This window comes from Emys orbicularis, chromosome 7 (assembly GCF_028017835.1).
Source record: "Emys orbicularis isolate rEmyOrb1 chromosome 7, rEmyOrb1.hap1, whole genome shotgun sequence".
In the NCBI taxonomy this organism is placed as follows: Eukaryota; Metazoa; Chordata; order Testudines; family Emydidae; genus Emys; species Emys orbicularis.
In genome coordinates this window covers 70081519-70096621 of record NC_088689.1, presented here as the reverse complement: position 1 = coordinate 70096621, position 15103 = coordinate 70081519, and the positions used below count along the sequence as shown (strand labels likewise).

Below are 15103 nucleotides of genomic sequence, written 5' to 3'. Positions count from 1 at the left end.
TCCATTCCAGCCTTCTCTTCCACCCAATCTAGAATTGTTCCCTGCAGATTATTCATTATCCAGCATTTTGTCCAGTCTAGTTTTAAACATCCTTCATGATAGGGCTTTGGGAACAGAACTCAGAAATGACTAGTGCTTACAGTGACAGGATCCCCACTTCCAAATGTTCGCACCTACTTCACTCCACCCAGTTAACAACCAATTATATTTGTATTGGCTACAAACAAGGCTGTTCATCAAAGTGCTGGAAACACGTGTTTTGTCTCCTCTTTACTTTTTATTTCCTTCTGATTTTTGTAGCCTTAAGCCAAACATCTGGGAAGACAATCTGGCTCCGAAACCAGTTATTGAAGATGCTGTTAGATGTAATGTGTTCAGACAAACTTCATCTGTCCTCTGAGTAAGTAGAACCATTTGAGCAGGGGTCTCAAACACGCGGGTCGCATAGGCGCCGACTCTGTGGGTGCTCCAGGGCTGGAGCACCCATGGGGAAAAATTAGTGGGTGCTCTGCACCCACCAGCAGCCAAGCTCCCCTCCTCCTCCCCCCCCCCCGAGTGCGCTGCGTCCCTGCTCCTCCACCTACCTCCCAGTGCTTCCTGCCCAGCCGCTGCCAAACAGCTGTTTGCACGCTCCAGGAGGGAGGGAGAGGAGCAGGAATGTGGCGCGCTCAGGGGAGGAGGCGGGGCCAGGGTGGGAATTTGGGAAAGGGGTTGGAATAGGGGCAGGGAGGGGGCGTGTTTTGTCATTTGAGTGAGGTGGTTTGGCATTCTGCTTTGGCTGCTGTCTGCCGAAGGTGGAAGGTTTGCAGCACTGTGGGATGAGTGATTTGGCTGGGAAGTTCTCTTCAGGGTGGGGGTTGGATGGTTTTGTTTACTTGAATCAGATCAATGTGCCTCTATCCTCCATGCTCTCAGGACAGCACCTCCTGCCTCCTGTTACAAGACGTGCTCACACGGTGCACATGCTCCCTGCCTACAAATTGCAGCTGGCTGCTGCCTGTCCCTTCAGCATTTTCATTCTTTTGTGTACATGAACTAGGAGGCTCTTCCCCCACAGGAACGGTTACAACAGAACATCACCTTGTGGAAGCTCGTGTCCTCTTTGCCTTTAACCCCAGCCCAGGTGCTCAGAGCTGGGGGAGTCTCAAGGACTACATCCTGCACATGTTGCCATACCTCTGGCCCCAGAGCCCTAGACTACCTTTAAATCAACAGACAGGAGTCACAAGACTTGACAACCAGAGCCTAAGCTGAGACCAGCAAACTCATATCATGTAACATCAGTTTAGCTTTAAATCCTAGACTCAGGAGGTGAGAGCCAAGTGTCTTGCCTAGGCTCTCCATTTTCCCTTTCAGATCAAATCCCTCTTGGTGCCTCTAGAGTAGCTGACGGGGCAGGTGAGCCGTGATATGTTCAGCAGGACCCCACAGGTCTCACTTAGCTGTAGTTGTTCATTTTTTTCATTTTTGACTATACTTTTGTATCATTGTATGAAAAGGTTTCAGTGATGCGGCCCTCGGGCCAATGTACTAGTCCTCATGTGGCCCTCATGGTAATTTGAGTTTGAGACTCCTGCATTTGAGGATGGAGTGGGCGGAGGAGGGACCGTGGCTCCTTCGAGGTTCCCTCTCTCTCTGTGTTTGACCAGCGCTCAACACCCGGATAGCATTTATGAGTGTCGTTAGTCAATGAGAGAGAGGCGGAATGTGTCAGGTTTGGGTTCAAAGTTTGTTTGTTTTTCCAGTGAGGTATCTGAGGTTTAGAGTGATATCCATTAAATAGACAACATTTTCTCCACAGTTGCCAAACAGTGGGATCAGAGAGATCACGGTTTCCTTATCTATTCTGTGAGGGGAAAAGAAATCTGATGTGTCTTTAAAAAGCGGTTTAATCTAATTGGGATTACAAATACTACAATATCTTAATCCTAATCACACAGTTATTGCATCACTACAGGGCAGAGTTAAGGTTGCTTGGGTGCCTTAAGTACACATTTGTATACGTTAGCATGTTGGGATTTCTTTCAAGTTTAAACCTTAATTCTGAATTTCCTGGGTTTATAACAGTTGAGTTGGGAAATTACAACATCCCTGTCATGTGTTTTATCCTGAATTACTGAGATGTTGACCTTAACTGTGACTCCATCTTGATGTAGTTTGTCTGGGAATAAATTAAATTGGGCTTGATAGGGATTAGATGGCTCAAACTATGTGGACAAACAAGCTAATGAATCTCCTCAGCACCGGATTGTGAGCACGATATCCAGAGCCTAAGTGATTTAGGGGCCTAAGTCATTGCAAAGATCCTCAAAGGTATGGGAGTTAGGCACCTAAATACTCTTCAGAGTAAGGGCCTAAATGATATAGGAGAATAAACTCCATTGTGATGTAGGCTCCTAGGTCAAATCTTCCCCTGTGTCTTTAACGTGTATACTTCTCATGCTGTGTTTCTCCCAGGGCTCAAGAGGAGACGTTCCTGGCGCTGGGGCCTGACTGGTTCCTCTTGTTCACGCAAAGCCATCTGCACCCAAGCACCGTCGTGATGGGGGTCAAACTGCTGCTGCACTTCCTCCACAATCCCACACTGCTGAGGAAGTTCAAGGAGGGGGTGGTGGCCGGGCGCTGGGTGTCAAACAGCTCCAAGGGGCTGGATATTCTAATGGGTATGTCCCAGATATGAGACTCGCTCCCAGAATAGCCTCTTCCAGGGAAAGTTTCATGAAAACTATGTTGACCCTGGTGCAGAAGCAATCAGCTAGGGCTCCCAGTCCAGCTCCAGTTGCATAAAATAGCAAATCTCCCATTGACTTCAATGTGAGCTTAGTATGGGCCAAGCAGCAGGATGATCTCCTACTGCTGGGCTGGGAGATGCCTTCTCCATCATACTGCAGGCTGGGGATTCCAGACCAGAAATCACTGGGTGAGGAGATTGTGTGGTCTGGTCTGTGCAGGAGGTCAGACTAACTGGTCTGTACGTCTGTGAGTAGGTCAGTCACCACCTTCTAGTCCCTCTGGGATTTGCTCCAGCTCTGTTCTGCTCACTCCCCCAGTCTGGATGGGGAGTGTGTGATGGGTTGGATCACAGAAACCCCCTTAGTACTGCCAGTTGATGTGCTGAGACTACCCCTAAGCCCGTTTTCCCTGGCAGCTTGGGACTTCAGAACCCTGCCTGGTTGTGCCAGACATGCTTGCCTGCTACAAACACAGCCCCAGGTCTGAACCACGTCCCTCAAAAGCTGCAGGCTAAATTGAAAACAGCTTAAGAAGTGTTCCTGTCTCCAACACCCAGATGCCCAGTTTCCAATGGGGTCCAAACCCCAAATAAATCCGTTTTACCCTGAATAAAGCTTATACAGGGTAAACTCATAAATTGTTCACCCTCTATAACACTGATAGAGAGATATGCACAGCTGTTTGCCCCCCCCCCCCCCAGGTATTAATACTTACTCTGGGTTAATTAATAAATAAAAAGTAATTTTATTAAATGCAAAAAGTAGGATTTAAGTGGTTCCAAGTAATAACAGACAGAACAAAGTGAATTACGAAGCAAAATAAAATAAAATATGCAAGTCTAAACCTAATATAGTAAGAAAGTGATTACAGATAAAATCTCACCCTCAGAGATGTTCCAGTAAGCTTCTTTTACAGACTAGCCTCCTTCTAGTCTGGGTCCAGCAATCACTCACACCCCTCTGGTTACTGTCCTTTGTTCCAGTTTCTTTCAGGTATCCTTTGGGGGTGAAGAGGCTATCTCTTGAGCCAGCTGAAGGCAAAATGGAGGGGTCTCCCAGAGGCTTAAATAGACTTTCTTTTGTGGGTGGAGACCCCCTCACCTCTCCTATGCAAAATCCAGCTCCAAGATGGAGTTTTGGAGTCACATGGGCAAGTCACATGTCCATGCATGACTCAGTTCCTTACAAGTGGCAGCCATTGCTTACATGCTACCTTGAACGTCCCCAGGTAGACTTCTTATGTGGATTGGAGTCTTCCAAGGTTCCATTGTCTGTTAAGTGTTTCTTGATTGGGCACTTAACTTGCAAATTCCTTTCTTAAGAAGCTGACCAAATGCCTTACTAAGGCTACTTAAAATCAAACAAGTACACAGCCAATATTCATAACTTCGAATACAAAAATGATACATGCATACAAATAGGATGAATATATTCAGTAGATCATAACCTTTGCAGAGATATGTTACATGGCATATATAGCAAAAAACATATTCCAGTTATGTCATATATACATTCATAAGCATATTTCCATAAAGCATTATGGGGTGCAACATCACAGAGTGTACAAGAGAACTTCACACCATGTGAATGAGAATGGAGGGTGGTTTTCTATTTCGCTAATGTCAGAGAAATTCTTCTAACGGCTGGGGTTGTTGCCGGGAGGATGGCAGGATGGTTTGGGCCCCAGAGAATTGCTGGTCATTGTCAGTCAGCCATCCCTCTCCACTGCACCTGTTGCAGGATGGAAACAGCCATTCAAAGCATGTTTTCTTCCTTTGCTTTTAGACAATTTGAAAAGTGGGCCCCTGATGCCTGACTATGACCCCTACCTGGTTTTCGGGCTCACGGTGCTGCAAGCATGTCTGATTAATCACATTCACCTCCCGGAGATCTACCTGCTGGTCTCAGGGCTGTTCCTGGGAACCCCACAGTGTGACCCACCAGAAGCCTCCAAGGTAAGGCCCCCACAAAGGCCGGTGTGTGTGTGTGAATGAGAGTTTGCACCTTGGCTAGGGGACCCTGCTTTGCTCCCTGGGATTCCTAAGCTGCTTCTCTGTAATGGCTCCAAAGGGAGAGGCAGCCCAGCAACGTCTGCCCTAGTCAACACAAGCATCCAGGCTAGGGGAAGCTTGTGGTGGTTCGAGCTACAGTAGAACCTCAAAGATATGAACACCAGAGTTACGGACTTACCGGTCAACCGAACACCATGTGGACCCGGAAGTCCTCAATCAGGCAGCAACGCAGACAAAAAAAAAAAAAGGCAAATACTGTACTGCCTCGGGGCTTCAGCCACTGGGGAACTGGGGCTGCAGCCGCATGATGTGTGTGGGGGGGGTCAGGACTCCTGGCAGAGGGGGGACTCAGGGCTTCTGACCTTTGGGAGCACTAGGACTCAGGGCTTTAGATTGGGGGGAGTGCCAGGGATCTGCTCTCAGTTTCAGCCAGGGGTGGAGGGGGGAACTGAGGATCGGGGCTTCAGCCCCACGGCTCTGCTCTCAGTTTCAGTCCCACAGGGGGCGTCGGGGATCGGGGCGTTAGCTACGGGGGGACTGCCGGTTTCAGCCCCAGTGTGCCCCCCCCCCCGTAGCTAAAGCCCCAAGCCCTGGTGCTTCCCCCTGGCTAAAACTGGGAATGGAGCCTCAGGGCTGAAGCCCTGATAACCAGCGCCCCCTTCAGGCCTGAAGCCAGAATGGAGCCGCGGGGCTGAAACCCCAAGTCCCAGCATTCCCCCCAGGTCTAAACCCCTGAGCCCTGATGCTCCCAGGGGACAGAAGCCCTGAGCCCCCTTCTGGGAGCCCTGATGGCCCCTAGGGTCAGAAGCCCCATCCCTGATCCCTGCAGCTGCAGCCCCAACTTCCCTGTGGCTGAAGTCTGCAACGTCTTGTTCATAGTTACGGACCATTTCAGAGTTACAGACAACCTCCATTCCCGAAGTGTCCGTAATTGTGAGGTTCTACTGTCCTTGTGGCTGATGCAGCTGGATGTGGAAAGAACAGGAACCTCCTGGAGGTTTCACCCATCGCTCTAGACTGCTCCAAAAGTAGTGAAAGGTGCAGCCATGCCCCTGTCAGCAGCCTCCTCCTCAAATGTCTCTCCCTCCCTTCAGGCAGATCTGGACTCCATGCTGCAGTGGCTCCTGCAGAACCACCATACGGAGGACGTCCTTAAAGCTGGGCTGTGCACAGAGGCAGTGGCCCTGCTGCTGGAGATGGTTAAGGCCACAGTGAACAAGGTGAGCGGCCGGCTGTGTGCGTGCAGGGCCCCGCAGAGGGAGTGGTGGAGAGTTCTGCTTGAGGCAGCCCATTCCCTCCCCAAGGGGTGACAGCGCAGTGGTGGGCAGGGAGCTGATGGCTGCCAGGTACTGACCTGGCTGTGTTATCATTGCTGGGAGGAGGGGGCTTCAGAGAGACCCTGTCTGTACTTACGGCCAGGATCTGAGAGTTGGGGGCTGGATCCTGGCCCCTCCCAGTGTGCTTCTGGGCCCCAGCCCCTGCCCATTCTGAGTGGAGAAAGCCCCAGCTCTGTGGTTAGAGCTGTGTTCAGGCTCAGGAGAGGAATGTGTGGATCTAAGCAGCTGCTCCCTGTGGCCGCTGGAGCAATCCGTTCGTGACTTCTCCAGCTCTGGCCAAGCCGAGGCCACTCAGATCTTTGGGGACTGCTGAGAAGAACAAGGCAAGGTGTGCTAACTCAGCTGAGCATGCCTACAAGTGAAGCGCTGCCCTGACGAGACGCGCCCGTTGGTGTTCAGCCCTTTGCAGGTACGGAGGGCTCCTGGGAGGTGGCCTATCCTGGGAACGTCATGCAGTTCCTGTGCCTGATCTACCACAGCTACCCCCAGGACCCGGTGTGGCGCTGCTCGGACTTCCTGCAAACCTTAGCCACTGTCGTCTTCCATGCGGGGGCGCCGCAGGTAAGTGTGAACCAGCTTGGATGGCTGTGATCGAGCCAGACGCTGACACCTTTGCCCTGGTAGTCAAATTGAGCCCCTGCTGATGTCGATGTGAGTCGTACCCAGTCAGAGCTGTGGGATCTATCCCATGGTCCGTGCCCGTCAAGCTGTCAGCCTTTGCAGAACCTAAATGTAGGGACTGGTGTATTGAATCCAGCGCTCCCTGCTGGGTGTCTTCACCCTTCCCTGTCTCCTTCCTCTTAGCCATGGCCTGGATCACTGGTCAGTGATAGCTAATGGGTGGCTCGGCTCCAGGTGTGATGCAGCCAAACTCTTTAATCCCAACGCTCCTTGTGGGGCTGGGGCCATCCCTCTGCACTGCCATCCTCCCTACTAAAGAGCCACCCCTCTGAGCGTGACCCCCTCGCCAGAGCATGCAGCGCTCATTTCCCTCCGCCAGCTGCTCCACCCTCGCCCAACGGGAACGTTGCTTCTCCCTTGCTTCCCTACCCTTCAGCCCAGCAGCTGCCCCAGCCCCACTGCCCTCACGAAACCCCACTCAGCTGCCAGCTGATTCCCCCATTCCTGATTTTAAAACAAGTCAGCGGAGAGGGTTAACAGTGCTTCGCACATACTGCAGCCCCTTTCATCTGAGTGCATCCTCCTGCTTTGCTGCTGCTATTGTTATTTGGCACCCTTGGGGCACTGGTATGTGTATTAGGCATCACTAAACCCTTCTGGGTGTTAATATTAGCCCCATTTGACAGCTGAGGAAACTGAGGCACCGAGAAGTGAAATGACTTGTCCATGGTGAGAATGATTCTGGGTATGTCTATGCAGCAGCTTGGAGGTGTCATTCCCAGCACAGGTAGAAGACATGCACTAGCTCTGCTAAAAGTATCAGCATGGCCGTGGCAGCTCGGGCTGGCCCCCTGAGAACAGTCCTGCTGACTTCCTGGATATGCACTCAGGAGCTAGCCCAAGCTGTGCCCATGCCATGGCAGCTGCACTGCTATTTTTGGGTGAGTGGAGCTAACGCACGTACACCTGCCCATGCTGGGAAGCATCCGCCCAGCTGCTGGGTAGGCATACTCAGTGTAGCACAGGCAGGAATAGAACCCAGGAGTCCTGGCGCTCAGTTTTTATGGCCATATTGCACTGCCTCCCCTCTGCTCTCTGTAGAGCTGTGCTTAGTTGTGGGGAGAAAGCAATGCTGGTAAAATAAGCTCCCCTGAGTGCCACTGTCTGCTCTCTCTACTCAGGGAGGCTGTGAAGGCCTGTCGCACCTCAACGGTCCAGCTGCCGCTGAAGCAAACAGCTGCCCCGACCCCCCGGCTGCCCCACTGCCCGAGCACCCTGCCAAGAAGCAAGTGTGGGACTTCCTGCGCATCCTGCTGATGGAGAGTCTGCTCAGCATCCCGGCGCACAAACAGGGGCACCCGTTCGAGCTGCTTCTTGAGGTCTCATCACCGTAGTCTCCCGCCCTCGCTACTCTGCATCGGGGGTCAGGGGGAAGGGGGAGGACACAGGAGGCATCCTGCAGTGGTATAGGGAAGGGATGACTCGGAAGGGTCTGCACCTTTCGGGTTCTCCAGGATAGAGCTGGGCGGGTACCAGATTTTTGTATTTGCGGGATATTCCACCTTTTCCAAAACCTTCCTGTTCTGAATCAGAACAAAAAAAATGTTGAAATTTCCCACAAAACAAAATTTTTAGAAAAGTTTGTTTCGGGTCAATGGAAACATTTTGTTCTGGGTTTGACTTTTGAGAACTTAAAAAAGAATATATTAAAATAACGAATCTGATTTTGAAGGCTGGTTTTGAAATGACAAAATCAAAATGTTCTGTTCTGAAAAATGTCAGGGTCGGCCACTTTGACATTAACAAAATGCTTTGTTCCTTTTTTCAACGAGAGTTCGTTGAAATTGGCATGTTTTTCAAACCGCTTAGATTCTGACAAAAACATGATTTTTCATCAAAAAAACTGTTTTGACCAAAAAAAAAAATTCTGAGCAGCTCTACTCTGAGAAGGGGTTGTCTGCAGTTCCTCCTAGCAAACACCATGTGATCAAGAGGGCCTGAGGCCAGACCACACTGCTGGGATATGTTATCCAGGACAGCCAGCTAGAACTAAAATCCTAACTGCCCTGTAGGGAAGAGATTCCCCTGTGCCCCATGCATTCATATAACTCAAGGCAGGATGCTACCTGTATACAGCAGCGATAGTAACTTGCGTTGGAGAAATGTATTATGCTGGAGTTAGATCTTGGCCAATAAAAAATCTTTCCCTGTCCGTTTATAATGTGTGCATGTCATTCTAAGGCAGCCCATGGATTCTGTTAATGCCATGAGACCCCATATGGAGCTGTCTTGTGTGCACTTTTACTTAAAAAATCATTTATTTTCAATGGACAAAAAATAAAATAAAACCCCTTCTAAGCACAGATGGATGGATGGCTGCTGCAACAGTTGAGTCCAGACCTAGGTTGCAAACACTCCAAAGCAGGGGTTCTTGGATCGACCCACTGTAAAGAAGGGAGTAGTTGCAAATTTAATATCCAGGTTTAGATTTTGAATGGCCCAAGTGCAGATGTGTCTAGATCTGGGGTTTTGGTTCAGGCCGATCACTGGTTTTAAGACAAGTAGAAATGAACCTCAGTTCTTGACTGTGGCTTCCATCTTCTGTGAGTCAGATCCACTCAGAAGAGACAAGTGAGGGGGAAAGCTCTGAAGGCTCAAAAAGTAGTTGGGGTTCAGTCCAGAGAAGCTGTCAAAAGCAGGAACGCTTCTCCAAGCTATCCAAATCTCCTGAGCCTGCCAAAAGGGCTGTAAATCTCCAGAGAACCAGTTCTCTTGGGAGCTCACTGGGAGACCTGCTGCTGCTTTCTGTGAGGATGGCCTTTCTCATGGTGCTGTGATCTCTTTAGTCTCAGGAATGCAAAGGGCATGGCAGAAATGCATCAAGCTTTATCAGAGCCTCCGTGAAGGTTTGGTTGTAGAACGAACCTAAGGGTTGGCTGAGGCGACTGCCCTTGTTTTCTCTATACCAGTTCCCACCTCCCAAAGAGGGATGCTCCAGGAGATCAGAAAGGGGCATTTGGACCAAAGCCATCTGGAGTTATACCCCTGTTAGGCTCCTGGGTGAAGGCAGGCAGGACTAGTGACAGGAGCTTGGGATCCTGGAACTGAAGCCGGAATCAGAGCCGGTATCAGGGTCAAGAATCAAGGTGAGGGTCAAGCCGGAGTTGTAGTCAGAGTCAGGAGGTAAGCCAAGGGTCAGAGCCAGGAATCAGGCCAAGGCTCAATACCAGGTATTGGGGTCCATGTTGGGGTTCCAGGGGTCAATCATGAGCCTGAATCCAAATCCGCACCAAGTTCAATACCAGGAGTTCAGTAAGAGAGAACAGGGTGGTTGCGGCAGATAGTTAGGGATCTGTGTTGTTGCCTGGACCCTTCAGGCTAGGCCCCATAGGCTTCTATAGGGACCAAGAGCCAATCAGGGATTGCTAAAACCATTGTCATCAGATCCCTTGAGGCAGAACGTCCTCTGGGGTCAAATCTTTGTGGGTTGTGGTACACAGGGTGTGGCTGGGTTATGGCTGTTGCTGGGTTGTAGTGTGGGGATGTTGGTTAGCTAGTAGCCCTGTGGGTCTGGGTTCAAGTTCTACCAATCCTTACATCCCTGAACCAAAATCATCCCATGTTATTCTGGGCATGCATCCAAACCATCCCACGTTATCCTGGGCCTATACTCCGCACTGAGATTATACTGGGACAAACCCTGATCCTAAACCATCCCAGATTATAGTAGGCCGTCAACCCAAACCTCCCTGGATATATTAGACCCTGCAATCCTTACTCAGTTGAGGCAGATCCTCAGCTGTGTATATTGTCATAGCTCCATTGATGTCAATGGACTTTGCATGAGTAAAGGCTGAGAGAGGTTGTCAGTGTTTGCGCCCCTCGTTGTGTTATCACTGTGCTGATGGTTTCATGCTGTGGTTGTGCAGGCTTCTGTAGAAAACTCCACCAGTGAGCAGAAGAGACGTTTCCAGACAGAAGTCTTGCTTTCTACTCTGGATATCTTCCACACCATCAGCCAAGGGGGTGGGAAAACTGGCTCCTCCAGACCAAGAGGTGAGTGATGAGCTTCAGATCTTCAGCTAGATAGTTTTAAGGTTGGGGTATCTGACTGTATTCTCTTGAGAGATTTAGAAACGCCAGCTGAAATATCGGTCTGGTATCTTAGCATTGTAGACTGCATGGGGCATTCAAATGCTCCCAAGAGCAAGTGCATTGAAATTCCTGCGGTCCTGCCATGTGGCTGGCAAGCTTCTCCACCAAGTGTCCCCTGATATAAGAAAGATTAAAAATCGGGTATTGAGAGCAAAGACTAACAGGAGGCTGTGTGGACTAACGGACAGAATACCTGACTAGGACCCAAGAGACCTGGGTTCTATTCCTGCCTTGGCTACTGGCCTGGTGGGTGACTCTGTGCCTTGATTTCCTCATCTGTAAAATGGGGGTAATGATTCTGGCCTCCTTTGAAAAGCTCTAGGGGTTGCTGTTGTTATTAAAGCAGGCTTAGTGAGAGTGGTGCTGAAGTATGCAATCTAGCACAGCCAAAATAGGACTTAACTGGCTGTGCTATTACCTGCCTACAGGCATAGTAGCTGTAGCTGTGATTTCAGATGAGACCTGAGTGGGCTTGCACCTGAGCACTACTTCAGTGGGAAACTTTTAAGAAAAAACCTAAAGTGATTCAGGAAGTGGAGTCGGTGACTTACAAGCTGTCCCTCATGTGTCTCGGCATGGTAGTGGGGAGCAGTCCATCGTGGGATGGATTCCAAATTGGCCAATGGAATTATGCCATTACTGAGTTAATAACATTCATTGCTGTAGCACCTGCATAGTTCTTGGGGGGGTGTAACAATGCTGGCTTTGGTGGGACTCAACTGAGAGTACCAATTCAGGACAAATTGCTTGAAGCTGGGCAGTTACAGCCCAAGGCTGGGGTTCCTTTGCACACCAAACCAGCCAAACAGAGAAGAGCACTGGCTAACCATAAGTGACACAAGCAATTCCCTTAGACACTCCAGTTCCCAGTATCACCACCAGTGCCAGGGCCGGCTCCAGGCACCAGGCAACCAAGCACATGCTTGGGGCGGCACCTGGTAAGGGGCGGCGGGGGGAGCGCGGCACGGCATTCCACGGGGGGGGGGGGCGCTCCGGCGGTGCGGCGCTTGGCGGGGGGGGGGGCTCCGGCGGCGCGGTGCTCGGTGGGGGGGGGGGTGCGGGCGCGGCGCTGGGGGGGGGTTCCGGCGGCGCTCGGGGGGGGGGTGTGTTCCGGCGGCGCTCGGCGGGGGGGGGGGCGGGCTCCGGCGGCGCTCGGCAGGGGGCAGTGCGGGGCGCGGCGCTTGGGGGGGGGTTCCGGCGGCGCTCGGCGGGGGGGGCGGGCTCGGCCGCTCGGCGGGGGGGCAGCGTGGCGCTCGGCGGGGGGCGGCGCTTTTTTTTGCTGCTTGGGGCAGCAAAAAAGTTAGAGCCGGCCCTGACCAGTGCCACTCATTATGGGGATGAATGGTTACGAAAACCAATACCCCAGTAAAAGAAAAAGGGTTCTCTCGATCCCAAAGGACCAAGCCCCAGACGCAGGTCAATATACAAGTTAGATCTTACCCACAAAGCATGCTGTTGCCAATCCTTTAGAATCTAAAATCTAAAGGTTTATTCATAAAAGGAAGAAGATATAGATGAGAGCTAGATTTGGTTAAATGGAATCAAATACATACAGTAATGGCAAAGTTCTTGCTTTAGGCTTGTAGCAGTGATTGAATAAGCTGCGGGTTCAAATCAAGTCTCTGGAGTACAGCCACAGCTGGGATGGGTCATTCAGTCCTTTGTTCAGAGCTTCAGTTTGTAGCAAAGTTCCTCCAGAGGCAAGAAGCAGGACTGAAGACCAAATGGAGGAGATGCCGCAGCCTTTTATATCCTCTGCCCTGTGGATGATCACAGCAGCAAGATGGAGCATGGAGTCACATGGCAAGCCACATGTCCATGCATGACTCAGTTCTTTACAGGCAGACGCCATTGTTAACATGTTAGTTTGAACATTCCCAGGAAAGCTCAGCTGTGGATTGGCATCTCCCAAAGTTCATTGTCAGCTAAGTGTTTCTTGATTGGGCACTTGTTAAGAATAGTCCCTTCTCAAGAAGCTGACCAAATGCTTCGCTGAGGCTACTTGGAATCAAAACATACTGATATACAAGTACATAGCCAATATTCACAACTTCAACTACAAAAATGATACATCCATACAGATAGCACAATCATAATCAGCAAATCATAACCTTTTCATAGATACCTTACACGACAACCTTTTACAATATTTGCTGCAAATATATAACATTGTTTGCAACAATGATCCATATGGTTACGGGTTATATCAGTAACATCACAGGGGGTCTCCTGTCTGAGTCCCCCAAGATCCCTGCCTGAGATGGTTCAGCACGACGGCAGCATAGTTTATGCTCCAGCATGTGACCGAACTGTCCCCTTGTTGTATTCCCTGCAGGCAGCAGTGACCCTCATGGCGGGGCGGAAGTGGCTGTACCTGTGTTGGTGGTGAACGTTTCCTATTTCACTCAGAAGCTGGTGGAGAACCTTTACAGTGGAATGTTTGCTGCAGACCCTAAGCAAATCCTGCTCTTTGTTGCCGAGCAGATCATGGTGGTAAGTGGGACACCGGGGTTCCTTCTGCTGTTGTTAATATATTTTGATGTTTCTTATGTCATGCTAGCGCTGAGATCTGGGAGTTCACAACACAAGGGGCATGATCCACTGGCTTCTCATCATCATTGCTTATATTGCACTGGCCTCAGTTAAGGATCAGAGCCCCATGGTGCAGACTCACCCAGACAACCACAGTTCCTGCCCCGGGTAACACACTGTCTCACTTGTTCACCCTCAGGTTTCAAAGTATCTTTACAAAAATCCAACCCTTTGTCACCGAGCAATTTTTTAAAAAAAGTCAAAGAATGGTCCCCTTTTTATTATGATCATTTGTGTTACTGTGCCACCACAGAGCTCCAGATATGGACCAGGGTCCCACAGTCACTGCCTGAAACAGCTTACAGCCTAAGAGCCGTACAACATGTGAATCTAGCTTCAATAATTATCTGGCCTCCCTTACTCTAGTATCTGAGCAGCTCATCTTCTCTAATGTGAGGTGGGAGATGCGATGTCCTGGGTCTTGAACAAAGGCCTAAGACACCCCCCCCCAACAGCTGCTGTATCCTGACCTCTGCTCAATGCCTACTGAAAATTGCTGGGCTGAGAAGCTCCTTGCACTATAGGCCCATCCCAGGCACGCCCCACTGGAGCTCTGATTGGAGGATCTCCTGGCTCCATTGATTGGTCCAACTATGCTGTTTAAGCCAGGAGGAGGCACAGGAACAAGGTGGTTTCCTGTTGTGCCTGCAGTGGACCCTGCTTGTGCCTGCCTCCTGCTCTGCTCCTGTTCCCACCATGTTCCTGCTTCATGCTTGATCCTTCCCTCTCCTCCAGTTCCTGCTCTTATACCTCACCTTCAATTATCAGTGACCAGTCCTGGCTCTGGCCCTGGCCTCCGACGTCTGACCCTGACTCTGGCACTTGGTATCTGACCTCGGTTCTGGCCCTTAGCTTCGGTTACTGGTTCTGACTCTGACTTGGCCCCTGGCTCTGGTAACTGGCAGCTGACTCTGGTGCTGACCCTTGGCTTTGTTCCTCACCCTGGATGCCTGCTCTGCCCACTAGGCCTGACTCCTGCTCTGCCCACTAGGCAAGACAGCCTATGTCCCGGTCCATAACAGGACAGTGCTTTTATCCCCATTGTACAGATGGAACCAAGGCATGGAGAGACAGAAGGTATGTCTGCACTTGGAGCTGGGATGTGAAAAAAAAGTTCCGAGAGCACAACTGCCCAAGCAAAAAAAAAAAAGGCTAGAATGCCGCCCCTGGAATTGTGCTGCCCCAAGCATGTGCTTGCTTTACTGGTGCCTAGAGCCGGTCCTGGTCATCCAGTCCCAGCATCTGGCAGTCAGAGGCTTAGGGACACCCAGAGCATGGGGTTGTGTCCCTGACCATCTTGGCTAATAGCTATTGATGGATCCATCCTCCATGAACTTATCCAGTTCTTTTTTGAAACCAGTTATACTTTTGGCCTTCACAACATTTGCTGGCAACAAGTCCCACAAGTTGACTAGGCGTTGTGTGAAGAAATACTTCCTTTTGTTTGTTTTAAACCTGCTGCCTGTTAATTTCATCAGGTGACCCCTAGTTCTTGCTTTATGCGAAGGAGTAAATGACACCTTCCTATTCACTTTCTCCATACCATTTGTGATTTGTATAGACCTCTATCATCTTCCCACCTTCCTTTTCTCTTTTCTAAGCTGACCAGTCCCAGTCTTTTTAATCTCTCCTCATATGGAAGCTGTTCCATACC

At 50.4% G+C, this 15103-nt stretch overlaps 1 protein-coding gene across 1 annotated transcript in view; it reads left to right on the top strand.

Annotated features, from left to right (window-relative positions):
- The window catches only part of WDFY4 (WDFY family member 4), a 234004-nt gene that overhangs the window by 94139 nt on the left and 124762 nt on the right, over positions 1–15103 (top strand). The window contains exons 27-34 of the mRNA XM_065407457.1: positions 301–400; positions 2458–2663; positions 4518–4687; positions 5839–5964; positions 6481–6642; positions 7884–8081; positions 10632–10758; positions 13193–13350. Of these exons, the coding sequence (XP_065263529.1) occupies positions 301–400; positions 2458–2663; positions 4518–4687; positions 5839–5964; positions 6481–6642; positions 7884–8081; positions 10632–10758; positions 13193–13350 (1247 nt within the window). The remainder of the gene's footprint in view (positions 1–300; positions 401–2457; positions 2664–4517; positions 4688–5838; positions 5965–6480; positions 6643–7883; positions 8082–10631; positions 10759–13192; positions 13351–15103) is intronic.